The sequence below is a fragment of the Lampris incognitus genome, chromosome 10 (assembly GCF_029633865.1).
Source record: "Lampris incognitus isolate fLamInc1 chromosome 10, fLamInc1.hap2, whole genome shotgun sequence".
In the NCBI taxonomy this organism is placed as follows: domain Eukaryota; kingdom Metazoa; phylum Chordata; class Actinopteri; order Lampriformes; family Lampridae; genus Lampris; species Lampris incognitus.
The window spans coordinates 4,199,501-4,219,200 of record NC_079220.1 but is presented as its reverse complement, the minus strand read 5'-3'; the positions used below and the strand labels follow the sequence as shown (position 1 = coordinate 4,219,200).

Below are 19,700 nucleotides of genomic sequence, written 5' to 3'. Positions count from 1 at the left end.
TCAACGAGCCTGGCAATACCTGACATCCAACAGTTCAGCACATATCAGGAACTCCTGAAAGCTACCCAACAGTCTCTACATGGGGTGGATGACAGCACTCCTCACCTCGATGTTGACGACTTCCGCAGAGCAGAATTGGCCCTTCTGAGACATTCTCAGATGGTGAGCTTTCCTGAGGAGTATGTTCTAATCAGATGAGGAAAGGCCATCCCAGCCAGTAGCAGACTGCTCACCCTTGCTCCTGAGTATGATGAGTCTTATGACCTGATCTGAGTAGAAGGAAGACTCCGCAGGTGTAATAGTCTGAGCCAGGAAGTTCTGCACTCAGTACTTCCAGCCCCCCTCTCACAAAGCTCCTAATCCAGCACTGTGACAACCAGTTGCATCACCCTGGAGCTGAACGTGTATTTGCTGAGCTGCACCGAAAGTACTGGCTATTGAGGGGTAGAGAAGCATCAACACAACTGTCCTGAGTGCAGGAAGTGGAGAGGCCAACCCGAGGTTCCAAGAATAGCAGATTTGCCCCATTCAAGCCTGAGACTCCTCCAACCTGCTTTCTATTCAACCGGGATGGACTACTTCGGCCCTATGCTTGTCAAAGTGGGACGATGAACTGAGTAGAAATGGAGCATCCTGTACAAGTGCCTTACAACTCAGGCAGTCCACCTAGACCTGCTAGCTAATATGGGTGCCGATTCCTTTCTGATGTCACTCCGATGCTTCCTTGCTCATAGGGGGAAGCCCTTTGAGCTTTTATCAGATCAAGGCACCAACTTCAGAGGAGAAAGTAGAGAACTGCATGAAGCATTCAATGCCCTGAAGTCTGCCCTCCGAGCCTAATTGGAAGCAGAACAGATCCGATTCTGCTTCAATCCACCTAATGCTCCTCACTTCAGTGGGTCTTTGGAAAGAGAGGTGAGATCATTGAAGACAGCGCTCCGAACCACATTAGGAGCTCGGACCATGTTGGAGGAGGTGCTGAGGACCATCTTGACTGAGGTAGAGTATCCTCAACTCCAGAACTTTGGGTTTATGTGTCCACTGACATCATAGACCCGGATCCTGTCACACAACTCCTTCCTGATGGGGCAGCTGGACTGCTCCCTACCACAAGTGGTTTACCCTGAATCAGAACTGCTTAGTCGCAAGAGGTGGAGACATACTTAAGTCCTGGCTGATCATTTCTGGAGGCACTTCACACGGCACTTCCTACCCACATTGCAAGCATGGCAGAAATGGAATACCGAGAAAACAGACATCATTGTCAGACCTCATTGTCTATCAGCAGACTCCAAGGACACTCTGGCAAGTGGGAACAGTGAAGACCGTCATACCTGGGGCAGATGGCCAGGTGAGGACTGCAGTCATCCAAGTGAAGGACCAGACCTACACTTGCCCGGTAGCATGGCTCATCAGACTGCCCGCTCTACCCCAGGATGCTTGCATACCAATTTTGGGGGCGGCTGTAAAAACGGCTATGCCTCTGTGTGTGGGTATTGCCTGTATCTCCTTGCCTGAGGATGTTATGCGCATGTGAACTGTGCCCACTAACACAACAGTGAGTGAGACATGCAGATAACAGCAAGACCTCACTTACCTCAGATCACGGTGAGGTTCGATGGAAATTTGTTTAACATGTGCATCCATCCGTGTAATGCGAGTTGAATATTCTTTCATGTTTCTGTTACATACCGTTAGTGTTTATATTTAGCCATGATCGTATTCTGCAGTTAGTTGTTATTTCCGTCTGTTTACGTGACATGATTCGGAGCTAGCCACTAGCTTGTAATAGTCCTTGAGAGTTGTTTTACTGCATTCTGCTAGCTACTCTTTCTGTGCATTGCGGTCACTCATTTTCTGTTTTATACCCTTGTACAATGAATGCTTGTTGATTAGTGACTGTTATTCATATGTTGTGAAGTTTGAATGCTAACTGCTAATTACTAGCCTAAACTCTTCATTATTGGTCTTTAGCTCTGCATGCTAGCTGTAACCTGCATAGATGCTTATGTCTAGCTTAGGTTCGTCTTTGCCACGTAGGCTAGAATTTCCACTATTAATAGGTCTGTATTGTTTTGTCTGTTGTTACAGAACCACACACATACACCCTTTTATGTATCGACCTCCTCTGAGCGAGATAAAGAACCTAAACCCTGGACCAGGACTTGCATCTCCTTCGTTCACATTTTCACCCCAACACAAAAATTATGTCCTAATCAGACACCCTTAAGTGATTGCTTCCACACTTGTGGAGCCGTCCATTTGATATCTTCACCATAGCAGCTGAATGTGCAAGAAAGAGGCAGATAAAGGTTCACTTGATGAGGACAGAACCTTGTTACCAACAGATAAGTACAGCATCAGTAAGTAAATCTCAAGTTCAGCCATTTTTTTTGTGTGGTGGTGGGGAAGCTGCTGACACAACAGCACTGCTGACTCACTGGTTTTAAGTGGAGCCTCCGGCATGAGAAGCGCTCACACACCCACATACTTACCACAGCCATCAGTAAACTAAACAAAAACCAAAATCTTCAAGATTGTTACTTGACGTTAACATCAACTTAAAGACATGATTTCAGTTTTATTTGGTAAAAGTTGATCGTCTTTCTTTTTAAAAGGTACGTTATCTCGTTTTGCAAGCAGAAACCCTCAGGATAAATAGTTGTAAAAGTTTCTGAGGAGAGAGTAGAAATAGACTTACAAAAATCTGAACTATTCCTTTAAATGTGTCTTTATGCAGGCTCAATAATCCAGGTAAGAAAAATCACAGAAAGTTGAATCAGTTCATTCAGTCAATTAAGAGTACATCTGTCGCCATCTTACAACGCTGTGATTGCAAACATTCCCCAGTCCTCTGTGAATAGTACACATGGCCATTGAAACTCTAGTGGTTACGGCAATTTGCATATGAAACTGGTCGTTGGTTTCAGTCGTTATGCCACTGTGCTGTTTATAAGGGTGGGGATACCTGCAGTCAATTTAGGGCCCTAGTCTTTGAAGAAGTACTGTCTGCTCTTCCGAGGCCTGTTGGCAGGGCAAGAGAAGGGGAAATGCCCCCTGTAAGGCTACTTACACCCCCATCATGCTGCAGTTTAAGGGTCCTGACACACCAGGCTGATGGTCGGCCGCCAGCCAACGACGGGCCATTGGTGAGCATCTGTGACTCTAGTTTTTGCGGTGTGTCCTGCACCGTTACCACTAGTCGGACCCCTGTCGGCAGCTTTTCGGCCGATTCGGCACGTTGAATCGGCGGAGCCCGTCGGTGAGAGAGATCACCGACTTGGCTGTTCAGCTTAGCGAATCAGTGCAGAACGTACATGCTAGTTGGCCATTGGCTGTAGTCTTTGTGGCGTGTTCAAGTGCTGCTACTTTTTGGCCCAGGCGACGTGAGGTGACACATGAGCTGGCCTTCGTCGCCGCTAGTCGGTTTGGTGTGTCTGGGTCCTTAGACTGAAGAGGTCACTTAGATGAGTGATGAAACCTGTCAGTATGTTGTGTCCAGATGAACTGATTCAACCTGCTGTGATTTTCCTTTAAAAGCTACACGTCCTCCAACCCATATGACCACATAGGTCGACTACCCATACGACCCACAGGAGCGTTTCCCAAATTAGCGCCCCCTACCGGCGGCAGGAGATATGCCACATACTTTTCGCCTCTGTGCATTGTGGGTTTTTATCTACTCGTTGACATCCTTTTTACAACACCTCATAGACAGGCTAATAAAGGTAAGTAGTCAGTAAATAGTGATAAAAACAATAGAATATATAACCAGTGCGTTTTTGTGTTGTTTCGCCGTCTCGTGTAGTAACTAAGATTGCTATTGGCAGCACGACCGCTAGAGGTCGCTTAACTTTAAAACGTAACTATAGGTCATTACAAGCGGCTTGTACAAACGACCTATGGGGTAGGTTTTTGGTGGAAGACGGTCTCTTTAAAAGACTTCTTTCAAAAAGTGAAATGGGTATTAAGAGTGAATCTCTGATACAAATGACTGCGAGGGAAGATAAATCAACTGATGACTGCAAACCACAGCCTAAATTATTAGTTTTTTCCTCATCTTACACCCCCCGTGTGTTTCATTTCGGGCTACACAGTTATCTCTTTTAAAAGTGGACGCGTTGTGTAAATGTGCTACTGTTGATGTTATGCCGTGTTGAGAAGTAACAAATATTTGTTATCCCAAACTAGACAGAGGTGGCTTATGACCTTTTTTAAGTTCTTAATGTTTTTTTACTTTCTAAAGAGAAACAGAAAAAAGAAAAAAGTAAACAAGGAAAAAAAACAACAACAACTAAGTGCCAGATTCAGTTTGTCTTGGATGCCGGCCATCGTTTGTGTCCACTCAGAGGATGAGCCGATACAGGAGATTTCCTCATGTGGAAGTAGTTATGGAAACCCCTTGTAAGAATTGTGACCCTGGACGCGGTGCGAAATATAAAACTCAAACATATCTCCTTCAGGAACTCGAGGATATGAAACTGATTTCTAATATACAGCTGCCAAGTTCTGCCAGATGTGGCACGCTCACCCCTCAAACTTCAAGACTCCTTCAAAGCCGTGGTAGGTAAAGGGTTCGAGCACAGGGCTGCAGGTCTCTTGAGCAAGGCAGGCCATCCTGTTGTTGTCGCAGCTCTGCTCGGTGCCAGGGGAGATGTACACGCTGTCAGGGGAGTCAATCGACGGATCCTGGTCAAAATAGTTGTGGGGCCGCAGGATGACCCCGCCCCCGTTACCCACGGTAACCGTGTTGGGAATGTCCTCGGCATGGGGGATGTGGAGGAAACCCGTGGTCACCCAGGCAACAAGGTCCTGCGAGGGGACGAAGGACAGGAATGATAAACACATTGCTGGAAACACACGTAATACTATACTGTACACAACAATGTCATGATGTTTACTGTCCTGGACGAAATTTAGGAATCAGGAACACTTGGTCATTTCACTTCATGCACTTGTGTACATGACATGAAACGAAACGCCATTTCTCCCACAGAGGTACAACACAAAGACAAAAACACATCCAAAAACTACAAGAACACACATATCCAAACTAAACAAAAGAAATCCCTGTCCAGGAGGACGAACGCCAGCCAGGGTGACTGTCGGAACCGCCGGGCTGCATGGGCTAGCAGTTAGCTTAGCCTGCCCCACTTCCACATCCTGTCAGACCACCCTCGGCGTTTCCTCCTCGGTCGCAGCTCCAGGCAGGGACCGTGGTCCCTAGGCCCACCGGAAGAAGCAGACCAAGCTCTCCCAGCCGATCCAGCGCCAGCTCTCCCAGCCAGAAACCCTCGACACACCTCCCCACACTCCACACGATGACATCAGAAACAGTCAACGCCAGGTGAGGCCGCCACCAGACCACCCTCGGTGTTATCAGAACTGTCGGTCTGCATGGGCTTAGCAGTTAGCTTGCCGCACTCTCCCAGCTGATCCAGCGCCAGCTGTCCCAGCCATCAAACCAAGTAAAAATTTATACGCAGACGTGGACAAAGACGCTGCATGGACGGTACTAGGTGAGGCCACCACAAACGTGAATTCGCACCGCCATCTTCCCACACCGGAGGCAGATTTAGTATGCGGCGAGAACAAAACAGTGCATATTTATATGTGACACATGTTATAGACAACAGGATACTAACACAACCTTGTTGTTGATCTACACAGTTTATTTAATCTATCTCAATGAACTGCAAGTTTGTTTTTTATCTCAATTTTAACATGCAGTCGCTATGGTGCTCATACTGATGAATACCGATTAAAAAAATACACATTTACTGTTCCAGTGTTGCAGTTAAAATTTGCTACTTTTTAAGCTCTCAACAATCTGTTATGATTTACGTGTTTTCACACAAACTACAGATTTAGTCAACATTTTTTTTTTTTTTGCAGAAATCAACAGTGTGTTTGGGTATTCAGAGGAAAACCTGTGTTTTCTGGATTTTGCGAGCCATTTAAAAGTGAACTTTACTTAAAATGAAAAAAGTTGGAGAGATTACATCTGTAGCGAATTCAGGGGGCAGCCGGGACGCGAACCCGGGTCGGACCCTTTAGTCGACTAGTTAACATAGTCTCCCGTGGTGCGGGTGACTCGGGTTCGCGTCCTGGCTGTGGTGGTCCCCGGCTGCCCCCTGAATTCGCTACATTGGTGTCACAAGTGGGATGGTGAGACTGTGAGGCCATCAGAAGCACCTCAGGGAGATGGTGTGCTGAAGCACGGGGACGCACTTCCCAAAAGGGGGGGGGGGGGTAGTGTAACGACCACGAATGTGTAGACTCGTTAACTGGTTGGCTAACGGGTCGGACCCTTCAGTTGACTGGTTAACGTAGTAGCCCATGGTGTGGGAGACCCGGGTTCGCGTCCCGGCTGCAGCGGATTCCCGGCTGCCCCCTGAATTCGCTACACACCCATTTCAGTAAATAGCTTGATTGTGAATTAGCAGTTTGCTGGAACAGTAGTGAAGTTCTTAAGTGTATATTTTTGGGAAGATTACGATCAAAACTTGAACACCTTATCTAGGCTGGACCTCTTTGAGAATGCAAGTTCATATCCATTCCTACTGGCTGGACTATTTATTTTAAATAAAAAGTGGATATTCTCTACAGTCGGGATGCAAAGCGCACACACCTCATCCTCAATGCTTTCGTTGTCTTCGATGTATTTGCTGAAGTCGACAGCAGGAGTCCAGATGTTGTTCTGACTGTATAGACTGCTGCTGGTCTGCTCCAAGTCCTTGTGCTTAGTGATGGCCACCTTGTACCTGGAGAGAGAGAGACAGACAGAGGGAGAAATTTTTTTGAGTTTTTTTTTTTAGTCCCCCCCCCAATTGTATTTGGCCAATTACCCCACTCTTCTGAGCTGTCCCGGTCGCTGCTCCACCCCCTCTGCTGACCCGGGGAGGGCTGTAGACTACCACATGCTTCCTGTGATACATGTGGAGAGTCGCCAACCGCTTCTTTTCACCTGACAGTGAGGAGTTTCACCAGGGGGACATAGCACATCGAAGGATCATGCTATTCCCCCCAGTTCCCCCTGCGCCCCGAACAGGCGCCCCCAACCGACCAGAGGAGGCGTTACTGAAGCGACTAGGACACAGACCCACATCTGGCTTCCTACCCACAGACACAGCCAATTGTGTCTGGAGGGACGCCCGACCAAGCCGGAGGTAACACAGGGATTCGAACCAGCGATCCCCGTGCTGGTAGGCAACAGAATAGATTACCACGCTACCCGGACACCCCCAGATTTTTTGATTTTTAAAAGTAAGTTTGATTTTTTTAAAAATACAACCATACTCAAAACACAAGAAAATAAATAAATAAGCACTTGAAAAGAAATAAATCATATCAACTCTCCAGGAAAACACGTTGGTTGTCTTTTAATGAGTACAACACATCCCCATGAACCCAGATGACCCAGATAATAACAATCAATCATCCTCCTGGCTTTCACCATCCTAGTAAACAGCACTTTTACATCAATGTCGAGAGAGAGAGTGAGACAAAGCGAGACAGGGAGGGAGACGGAGAGAGCGAGGGGGACAGAGAGAGAGAGAGAGAGCGAGTGAGTGAGAGAACAGAGGAAGTGAGGGGGCAACAGAAAGAGAGAAAGAGGCAGATGAGGGGTCAGGGTGTAGGAGCGTTAGAAGGAGGGGTCAGGGTGTGGGAGCAGGGTTAGAAGGAGATGTGAAATCTAGGTGAGTAGTAAAACAGTTTTTTTCCCCCCATCCTCCTTCAGGATTTTGACCCGTGGGAGGCGGTGAACATCTCCATGTGAAGATGAATCAGAACCACCTGGCCCAAGGACTTCCAGACTCTTGGATGGGGGGGTTGGAGGTGGTGGGTGGGTCACATCCATTAACAGTATATATAAATTATCTCAGCTAGAGCTGTTCTGAAGCTAGGTCGTCAGGATTATTATCTCTGCCGTTGTGCAGCAGATGGAAGTCAGATGTGGAGTCTTTGGACTTCATTGTTTCAGCATGTGTGTATTTTTCTCATGAAGATGGTTTCAAATTAAAACTTGACATTAGAGATTGAATCATGTTCCTCATTATTCAGAGCAACTGTATTACCGCAGTGATGACTGTTTTCATGGTTACTGAGAAACCAAACACAATGAACTACAGAAGTGCCTATGAGTTACACAGTATTGATACCCAGTTATCAGGTATATAGTCAGGGGTGCGCATAATTTTTTTGGTCTGGTTCTCAAAAGGAGCACCTGAGGTTCTTGCTTGGTGCTCACCTTTTTTTAAATACATTTTTTCCATGACCCACCCACCTCACAAAATGAACAAAATATGAGGGATACGTGGATAACATTACATGTACTTTAATTTCAATTGAAAATGAATAAAAGCAGTAGGTTACGACAAAATGTCTGTTCTTTAAAGTGCCATTCGTGTGACTTTCAAATGAAATGACTGCTCTTCAAGCACTGAAAACTAAATATACAAATGACTGCTTTTTCAAACACTGAAAACCAAATCAAACTCACAACAGATACTGCTATTTAAAGCACTGAAAGTTCTGTTATCCTACAGGACATCGTCATCTTCATCACTCCCCTCCAAACTGTCTTCCTCTTTCAAAAACACCACATGTACTAGGCCTGCTCCTTTCTCGCTGCTTCAGCCTACGATTAGCTGTTGCATCCACAAGTCTACTGCTGGCTTTGGGTCAAAGGTTTCTGTTGTGAACTTGGATAAGTGGATGTGCATTAGAGATGAGAGGCGATAGTCTCACAAGCAGGATCTGTACTTGTTTTTTATTATATTCAGGTGTGAAATCCCCTCTCACATGCAGCACTGCTCAAGGGCAGTGTAAGAGACAGCAGAAGGACTTTCTGAACGTTGGAGTAACTGCCTGGGTTGCTGGTGTTCACTACATTGACTAGATCATGCACAGAGGAGGCTGCCAAACGTTTTCCAGCTTGCTTTAAATGCATCCACTCTCTTAAAGTTGAATCTTTGTCAACACGCATGCTGGCCTCATATTTCTCAAGGACGTTACTAAGTGTTGTTGCCAAAACCGTGGAGGTCTTTCATTTCATGAGGCCAAGTTGTAGGATCAAAAAGTGATCGCATGACTTGAGGGATTCATATCTGCTTTCAAATTCATGAATTAAAGCTCTCAACACATCAATCTGATCCCTGTCAGCTTCAGCATGTGCCACAGTCTCCTCCCTGTACTTGCCCTCACTGCCCATCAGTAGCGTCAACTGTCCAATAGCAACCGTGAGCTCATCTTTGCATCACCAATAGTCAGATTGTCTTTCTGGAACCTGAGGGAGGTGAACTGTAAAATGTTCCCCAACATCAAGCATGTTGGCTAGGAAACAACGAAAACGCTCTGTGCAGATATGTTTTAGGCTACTGTCATCACTTGGATCTGAATGGCTGGTAACATTCTCCATATTTTAAACAGAGTCTCTTGTCTCCATGCCGACCATCTGATGTTGTGGAATTTACCTAGTTTGACAAAATCAATGTCTTTCTCCTCACATATCTTTTGTAGTTGTGCAATTCGTTTTGCACCCCCTTTCTTTAGGTAAAAGCTTAGCAAAGTGATGATGGATTTATTAAATGACTCACAGTATGATTTAGCGCACTTCTCCAGCGTGTGGGCGGTGCACAGAATATGCACAAGGGGATTCCCAATATCCACCATCTGACGTAATTTGGGAACGACCCCGCTGTAAACTCCAAAGTTGACAGCTGCTCCATCACTGCATACCGACACCAACTTTGTCTTCCACTCCGCTAAACCACAATCATTGAACAGTTGCACAAGTCCATCCACTATGTCCTGTGGTGTTCGGTTGGCCCCCAGATTAATTAATCCGAGGAAGTCTGAGCTGTATTCTCCGTTGCGGGACACAGAAACAATGTACACAATTTCCTGCTCCGTTTTTGTTATATCTTCGGATCCATCGAAAAGCACACCCCAAAATTCAGCTGCTTTCAGCTTTTCCACTTAACTCTGAACTTATTGTCTGAGCGATGCTCTCCATGATGCGAGATCCCCCTTCTCGTGAATGATAAGCAGTCCCGACGTTAACTCCTAACCTCTTGAGAAGCGGAATATCCTCCTCGTATGAACGCATAGGACGTGCATGTTTCGCTTTGTGAAAGGCCAACCAGAGCATGTTTGTCAGTGCCTGATGTTGTTCTTCCGTCAGTCTGTCTTGCCACCTGTCGAGCGGGCCGCCGGGTCTCTGGTCCTGGCTGCGCCTGTTAGTAATAGCTTCCGCTACTTTCTGGTGTTCTCTGCTGTTTGCATGCTTATCAAAAGCTGGATGGCTGAAGTTTTTCGTCCCTATATAAAAGTGGCAGTTTCTATCCGCTAATGTGGGATTTTCCAGACATAGTTTACACCACATCTCGGTGCGGGCATCATCTGTTTGAAGCCAGCCGATGTCCTGCAGCCATTTCTCTGAAAACGTACGCTTTGACGTTGGTTCTGGTTCAGTATGGCGTTTCTTTGGTGGAGGAACACCAAAGAAATTACTCAATGTTGCTTGCTTCTTTGACATTTTGGAGAAATTAGTGGCTCATACTCTGCACTGCAAAATGTTTGGTACGCAAATGCGCGGTAAAACACTTGAATCTGGTGCTCGTTGAATATTTTAAGTGCACATGCGCACCACTTATGTGCACCTCTGTATATATATATATATATATATATATATATACACACACACACACATACATACACACTTTACGTTTTTTTTTCTTTTGGATTTTTTGCCCCCAGACGGTCTGGTTAGCGTGGCGGTCTATTCTGTTGCCTACCAACACGGGGATCGCTGATTCAAATCCCCGTATTACCTCCGGCTTGGTCGGGCGTCCCTACAGACACAATTGGCCATGTCTGCGGGTGGGAAGCCAGATGTGGGTATGTGTCCTGGTCGCTGCACTACCACCTCCTCTGGTCAGTCAGGGCGCCTGTTCGGGGGGGGGGGGGGGGGGAGAGAACGTGATCCTCCCACACGCTACCTACCCCTGGTGAAACTTCTCACTGTCAAGTGAAAAGAAGTGGCTGGTGACTCCACATGTATCAGAGGAGGCATGTGGTAGTCTGCAGCCCTCCCCGGATTGGCAGAGGGGAGCAGAGAGCAGAGACCGGGATGGCTCGGAAGAGTGGGATAATTGGCCGGATACAACTGGGGAGAGAGAGAGCAAAAAAAACAGACCCACATCCGGCTTCCCACCTGCAGACATGGCCAATTGTGTGTGTAGGGATGCCCGACCAAGCCAGAGGTAACACGGGGATTCAAACTGGCGATCCCTGTGTTGGTAGGCAACGGAATAGACCGCCATGCCACCCGGATGCCTCCTATGCTGTATATACAGTACATAGCTATTGTCCTAAACACAGCACTGATAGAATATGAAGTGTAAAAAGGGTGTTTGATGGACTCTTGAGTAATACTTGGTATACATGCCGTATATTTTTAAAGCATACTGAAGTACCACCTTTGGAGAGCTAAACTTAACATACGAGTATACTCTCATGTTACTGTTTGATCGGTCCCCTTTTTATAGAGGTATACTTGTGAGTGTAATTAAGACTAAGCTTATAGTATAAATACACTGGTGGGACGCAAATGTAAAATTTTAAGTTGACTTATGCAAATTCTAAACGTGTGCTGATAAAATTACTGCAGGCCTGAAAACACGAGTAAATTTCCGGCACTATTCTCAAGTTGAACTACCACAAGTACGACAAAGAGTAAATAAAGTACACTTGCTTACTTTTAGTTTAAAAGGGGTATTACTAAAAGTGAACTAAAGTTAAAAAAAAAATTCTCCAATGGGTTGGTAGCTTTAAAATGAACAGGAGCGGTCAAAACAAATACTTCAGAATGAGTACTGTGTCTTTTTTAATATGCCAGTTTTGAGTTTGACTTTCGAACTTGTCCACAAGGGTACGCTGTGTGTCCACCCACCTGGCCCAGGACATGGCCCTCTCCTCGGGCTGGCTCTCCGGGAGGTGGTCCCCTGTGAAGCTGAACACCTGCAGCCGGTAGGAGCGCTGGTGGCCCCAGCGGTTGGTCTGTTTGCTGGCGATGTGGAGGTAGCGCGGAGTCTTGGTGTCGTAGCGCAAAGCTGCCTCCTGTACAGGACAGAGAAACACGCGTGTTGGTGGGCACTTGTGTGGCTGGTGTGACAGAGGAAGATGCAGAGGACAGGAAGAGATGGAAACGGATGATCCGCTGTGGCAACCCCTAACGGGAGCACCCGAAAATAGTAGTAGTAGTAATAGTTGTTGTAGAGGACTCAGTAAACTGGTTTAAAAAGGTGTGTGTACCTGTTCGGTGTTCAGTTGTTTCTCCACCAGTTGGGGGATCATGGCGTGATGCTCGGGCATCCAGGGAAGAGACACATTGACGTACTCCATGTCTTTGACCTGGAACACGTTCTTCAACCCTGCAGGGGAAGGGAAATATTTTGGAACAAGTCTTACGCATGTCATGAATATCGAACGTCATTAACGCTGAACTACGTTAACAATTTTGAACCACAGCAACGGGTTTCTACGGGTTTGTACGCTGATGACCATTCACCATGTCTTTAACCACCATTTGTGATTTGGTAGCTTGAAACTGCATTCTGTTAAAGTCGACAGCAAACGCGAGATTAGAACTATCAAGAAACAGGAACTGTTCATGTAAGCGGACTCTGGCTGAAACCCAGTGAAACCAATCAGGAATGTCTTCCTTGTAAAAGTACAATGGATCTCTAGCAGAGGGGAGTAGGAGTCCTCCGGGGGAAATAATGGGTATCAGAAAGATCACAAATGAAGACATCTGAGATGTACGGAATTGTGTGGAGGGGGATATTGAGGTGAGTTCCTTCCAGATGATTCACTGGTCAGCAAGAGTTCAACAGGAACCGGTGAGTGAAACCAGCTGGTTTGAACTGGACCGAATGCCCAGGGGTGCACAGTGTTTGGCCGCTGTTCTGACACACTAGAAAAACATCAAATCTAGCACACAAAAAAACCCGCTTTTTTGATGAGAAGGTACAAACGGCTTTGTGTCGTTTAGACACCCGAGGGTCCATTCGCTCCTGCAGACAGCATGGTCACATTAATGCTGAATGCTGGTTTTATGGTGCAAAACCCACCCAGTGTGACACAGTGACTTCCTAACCTCTCTGCTGGAGCTGTGGAGCATCAGGGTGGAGGAGATGAAGCCACGGATGGTCATCTACACCTCCAAAACCCGATTTCTGTCTCATGTTGCTCTATTCCGTCTCTGTAAAACAGCTCGCATCTCGTTTTCATCCCATTGTGATGTCTTGAACAGAAGTTACAACGAACCTTCATCCATCCATCCATCCATTATCCAAACTGCTTATCCTGCTCTCAGGGTCGTGGGGATGCTGGAGCCTATTCCAGCAGTCACTGGGCAGCAGGCGGGGAGACACCCTGGACAGGCTGCCAGGCCATCACAGGGCCAACACACACACACACCCCTAGGAACAATTTCACCTGACCTACATGTCATTGGACTGTGGGAGGAAACCGGAGTCCCCGGAGGACACCTATGCAGACATACGGAGAACATGCAAACCCCACACAGAGGACGACCCGGGACGACCCCCAAGGCCGGACTACCCCGGGGCCCAAACCCAGGATCCTCCCGCTGCAAAGCAACCGCACCAACCACTGTGCCACCACGCCGCAATCCGCATACTGACAATTCATAAATGTTGAAAGTCCTTACACCTCCACAAATAAAAAACATGTAAACACACGAATCATTTCAGGTGAAATGTGTTTTAGAGTGCTAGGTAAAAGTCAGGAACTGAAAATTACAAAAGGTTATTTCTGAAACGCGGGGAAGCCTGGCTTGAGCGGCTAAAATGTAGGAGGCAGTCTCAAGACTGTTTCTATATAATAAAATGATTTATTTACAGGATGTAGCTACACATGAACTGAACAAACTCAACTCCAAATAATTCAATAATTGAGCTTGAACTAACACATAAATGAACAAAACCCAACTCTCAGCAACTGAGCTTTAAATCAACGAATAAATGAACAAACCTCACCTCATAACAACTGGAACATCTTGTGCACACAGCGACACCTTGACCTCCTACAGCCCACTAACGACTCCAGAGCCACTGCTTAAATACTGCTCGAGTTGAGCAGCAGCACCTGAGTTTAGGCTGCACGACTGTGGCAAGGAAAGCCAACACCTGGTACTAATTGAGATGATGATGGGGCAAATGGTTGTGTTCTCACCCACTTTGTCACAGAAACCTTGACAGCTAGTTACCTATGAGCTGCTGGGCCTTATCATTGTTCTTTCTAGAAAAACGAATAATAATAATAAATGTACAATATTAGCCTATTTACTATTAACTCTACTCTGCAGAAAGTGAACAACTGGGGTATGGAAAACTGGAAAGGAGGAAATATTTCTCTTACAAGACAGTCTATCTCTGGAGAACGACACACACACAGCCCCGGCATATATGTGTAACATTACAGTCGGCCCTTTTGGATAGAAATGTAAAAATTCATCTTTTGTACGGGAAAAAAGTTACTTCAATTAAAAGGCCGAACCAATAGCCTATTAGAGAATCTATAGATGACTAGAAGAACCCCGCTACAATGTAGCGGTTTGGTTATCCACCCGTTTAAATCTCCCTCCTCTTCATCCTGCCAGCTAACTGCCTTCCCCATGCCCCTAACCCCCCCCCACTCCAACTCCCTCCCCCCAAATGCTCAGAATCATCTGAAATGCTGAGAAAAGTGGTTTTTAGCCATTTTTAGAAAATGCATATTTTGCATAATTATTATAATTATTTTAATGTTCTGCTATTTTTCTGGTCCTCTAGGAACAATACCTACCACCTCAAAAAAAAAATTAGGATCATAAGTGCATTTTTGCAGAAATGCATATATATTTTGCATAATGCCAAAACATTTCTAAGTCCCAGAATTTTTTTTTATATTGGTGGAAAAAAATCAAAGACGCTCAGAATCATCTGAAATGCCGAGAAAAGTGTTTTTAAAAACATTTCTAGAAAAATGCATATTTTGCATATTTATGCATAATTATGCATGATTTTAATTTTCTGTGATTTTTTTATAGGTGCCCCTGATCCTCCCCAATAAACTCCAAAACGAATCAAGGCCCCAAGTGCTTTAGTTTGGCCGTTTATAGACTCTCATACAGACACACACACATTAGGAAAATATGTGAGTAGATCACAACTCCATGACTGTAAATAAACATCTAATCCCCGGGATGAACTTCCTGTTGTGAAAGTTTCCAATTGTTTTTCAGCTGGTTAGGTCAGATGTTGTGTTTACTTCCAACAGAGTCAGATAAACAACGTTTTTCCACGTCCGTTGGCAGTTTAAAACTGGGATAAACAGCGAGTTTAGCCTAGCTTAGCTCAGTTGCTGGATGTCTACCAGAAGCATTAGCAGCTCCTCTCAACCGAAGGGCACTGCGTCTTCTCTAACGTCAACACAGTAATGCTTTCGACTTGCTAGCCAAGCGTTAACGACTTTTTTTCTTAACCAACATTTTCACAAACGTGCAAAATCCTAAAACCTCCACTTCTGTTGCGATGACTGGTTCTCTGTGTTGTGTATATTCATCTCCTTGTGGAACCAGGAACTGTCCGACATACCGTCTCCCCCAGCCCATAGCAGCGCAACGCAGACACAAAAACATACCCAAAAACACACATACCTACATATATCTAAACTAACACATATATCCAAATTAAATAATAATAATAATAATAAGGGAACGAACGCCAGCCAGGATGACTGTCGGAACCGCCGGTCTGCGTGGGCTAGCATTTAGCTTAGCCTCCCCCGCTTCCGCGTCGTCAGACCGCCCTTGGCGGTTCCTCCTCGGGCGCAGCTCCACGCAGGCGCCGCGGTCGTCGGGCCCACCAGATGCCGCAGACCAGGCTCCCCCAGCCAGACACCCTCGACACACCTGCCCACACTCCACACCAAAAACACCACTCAAAGCTAGGCGGGGCCGCCGCCAGACCACCCTCGATGTTAGCGGAACCGCCGGTCTGCGTGGGCTAGCAGTTAGCATAGCCTGCCCCGCTTCCGCGTCCCGTCAGACCGCCCTTGGCGCTTCCTCCTCGGGCGCAGCTCCAGGCAGGCGCCGTGGTCCCTGGGCCCACACGACGCGGCGCACCCGGTTCTCCCAGCCGACACAACGAAGGGCAAAAAGGAAACGCAGACGTGGACGCTACCGGGTGAAGCCGCCGCAAACTTACATTCGCGCCGCCATCTTCACACACCGGAAGCGGAAAAACCGGAACTGCGTATTACAGAAAAACGGCTCAAAACTATAATCTTAATTCTTTGGATTTTGCAAGTACTTGTGAGACTGTTGGTTAAGAAAAATGGTTAACGCGAGACTAACAAGTATTACTGTACTGACGTCAGAGAAGACGCATTTCCCATCTGTTGAGAGGAGCCGCTCATGATCCCGGTAGACATCCAGCAGTGACGTCGCCTTGTGGTGCAGTACACCTCGTATCGAATCCCGCACCGGGCAAGAAAATAACCGGTTACACTAGGCTAAATACCTTCAGACCACATGCGCGGACATAAAAAAGATATCCACGAGTTTATCCAACAGAAGTATCTGTTTAATGCCCTCTAAAACAGCCAATCACAGCGAGCCTAACAATCCAATCAATCACATAAAATGTTTTGCACCATTCAATCAAACCACGTCAATCGCCACATTTTATCCCGCCCTAATATCCTGTTTTACTTGGCCACCCTGCGGAAAAAACTTACACGCTGAATGTTGTTGTTAACAATTCCTGATGAGTCTGACTTATTCGTCATTTATTTACCCTTTGTGCCTCCTGGAAACACCGCACTGCAACTTGGAAGAGTGTAATGGGAGCATGGCCGATAAGCCAGCCTTTTCAACAGGAACAATGGGCGCTGCGCCAAGGGCCCGCCTCCCTCACTAAAGGCTCCGCCTCTTACTAAAGGCCCCGTCTCCCTCACTAAGGGCCCCTCATACAGCACACCCACCCAGATTAATTTAGCAGTAGAAATGAGCATGCCGTTGGACACCTCTACAGGGTTTGAACTCCCCCCCCCCAGCAACAGCTACACAAACTCCTGTGGGGCCCCAAAAACCAATTTGTGCCGGGGGCCCCGAAGACAAATTTCTCCTAATGAATAATGAATCCAAAACCATAAAGCAGAATTTTGCGTATATGGTCCTAAACTCTGGAGTATTCTCCCACTAGAAAGGAGAAAAGACACTTCAACAGCAATTTTCGAATGGATAAAACATCTTAACTTTGTGTTTGCTGATGCTCTCTGACGTCATATAAAGCATACTATAAAGTACATTGCAATACATCATAATGTAAGAAATTTGCAACACAGATAAAGTTTTGCTAAGGGCTGAACAATAGTTCAGTATTGTAATTTATTAACTTTAACTGGTATTGTATCAGGTTGTCATAGTGTGACAACCTGATACAATACCAGGTTATGTTGTCTAAATTAATGATCATGATAATTTTTTACGTACCATTTCTCACAAAATGTGGTCTGAAATGTTTGAGGGGATGTCAAATGAAAACTAGATTTGGTTTGAGATTATACTTTACCAAACAGTTCAATGTAATGAAGCTCAACTGGATATGAAAGCAGATGTTGTGATTTTGTGTAACATGCCTGATGATTATCGTAATAATAGCTAAAGTTTTCCATGTCGGCCAGCATCAGTTTTAATTGATGGATTGATTGGTTGAAAGATTTAACAAGTGACTGATTGAAAAGTAAAGGGCAAAGTACTATGGCTAAGTACATACTCACCTAACACATCCAGGTCCACTTTGAAGTTGACAAAGTGAGTGTGGATGTTGCCCAGAACGTTTTCCGCCACCTGGTGGCCGTACTTCAGACTTCCATCCATCAGGTAGGAGGAGGATATGTAGCCGGTGGCGTGCACCTTGGCCTCCACCGTGCCGCTCTGATAGAAGATGAAGTCCCACATGTAGTCGTAGTTTCCTATGGCCGTGATGGTCCTGAACACCAAAGCACTGTTCACCATGCCTCCATAGCTATTGTGGAAAAAGTCGGCGAAGTGCCTGCGGAGGGGCTGGCCAAGGTTGTACTCGAAGATGCAGATGGAGTTGCTGAACCTGATCGGGGCGGCGACGTCGATGTAGCGGTAGGTGGTGACGTACGTGGCGTCGTACGGACAGTCCACGCCGCGGACCAGCTCGTGCGCAAAGCGGCCAATGCCGATGCTGGAGTCCAGGAACTTTGTGAGGAGCATGCCGGGCGTCACCGAGCCGTACACCGACATGGCCTCCTGGACGCTTATCTCGTACGCTATCCTTTCACCCTTGAAACGCACGTCGAACACTCTCATCCCCGTGAGGGCGCTCAGCCCGAACGCGAAGCTCCAGTCCAGGTACAGGACGTGGTTGTCCTTGACGCTGAAGCGCTTGCCCTGCGCGTAGAACTGCTGCGGAGGCAGCTGCAGCGGTTTACGCGCGGGTTTCAGCGAGCCGTAGTCGCGCGTTTCCTTGTACTTGATCTTCCTGACAGACCCCGCGTCGTATTGCCTCTTCAGATCCTTCACGCTGTCGAAGTACTGGCCGTTGTAAAGTACGCGCTCCACTCTCCAGTCGGACGCGTTGACGCTCCCGTGGTTCACCAGAACCTCGAAGCCCACGGGGTGGATGTACATCCCGTCCGCGTCCCTGAAGAAAGACACCCAGGTCTTCCTTTGCCCGGATTTAACCCCACGGGGCATCTGCTCGAAAGGATTCAGTCGTTTATCGCCGTGCACGTCGAAGCTTTCTCTCAAGAGGTCGCCCAGCTCGGAGAACACCTCCGCGTCGAGAAATCCGAAAAGCAGCTTGTATTCCCCGACGGTGACCGTACGCGCATTGATGGGCACTTCCATCTTGTACCTCTCCAGGGTGACATCTCTAAAGTAGCTGGGATTGGGGAGAGGTCCCACCACGTACTCCTTAATGTGCCCACGCACGCCGTAGAAAACCACGACTGTGGCTTCCCTCGCCGGCCGGGGGCTTTTGCCCTCCAAGTACCCCAGCGCCTCGGCTTTTTGGGGTAACGAGAGGTCTATCAGAAACAGGAAGTTCTTCGAGGGCTCGGTGAGCTGATGGGTGGATATGTCCAGCTCTTTGCGGCCGAGCATGAAGTCCCGGACCTCCAGGTACTCCTCCCGGGTGAGGTCGGCGAAGACGCGGCTGCGCGCGTCGTGTTCGCCGAGCGGGGGATGGAGCGGCCGGCCGGCGCAGCGGGGCGCCCGGCGGGAGAGGACGATCAGGACGATGGTGAGGATGACGGAGACGAGGCCGAAAATGAAGCAAACCCATTTCAGCAAGGAGTTCGTCTTCTGGGCGACCATGACGAGGGAGAAGGGGAAAGAGAGGGCATCGAGAGAAAGAGTGAGCGGTGGAGGTGAGCCGTCAGTACATTAAGGGGGGGGGGAACCCACATCCCACCCTCCCCCTCCATTTACGCATCCGGCGACCCCCCCCCCCCAAACTCCTTCCCACGTCTTTGAATCCTGTCTGGATTTGATCCAATCCCGCGTGTAGAAAGTGAGAATATTCAACTGGTGTGTACGTCACATCTCATGTTACCCGTTTTCTGTGGGGGTACGCTGGGTGTTGCTTTCAACG

The 19,700-nt window shown here is 47.1% G+C and overlaps 1 protein-coding gene across 1 annotated transcript; it reads right to left on the bottom strand.

The window, feature by feature from the left end:
- Positions 1–4,507: 4,507 nt before the first annotated feature.
- Positions 4,508–19,466, bottom strand: aoc2 (amine oxidase copper containing 2). The gene is made up of 5 exons (XM_056287743.1): positions 17,854–19,466; positions 12,319–12,437; positions 11,957–12,123; positions 6,632–6,764; positions 4,508–4,812 (listed from the first exon to the last, which is right to left on the bottom strand). Exons 1-5 carry the CDS (start codon positions 19,421–19,423, stop codon positions 4,528–4,530), a joined length of 2,274 nt encoding a protein of 757 aa, XP_056143718.1. The 5' UTR covers positions 19,424–19,466; the 3' UTR covers positions 4,508–4,527.
- Positions 19,467–19,700: the final 234 nt, after the last annotated feature.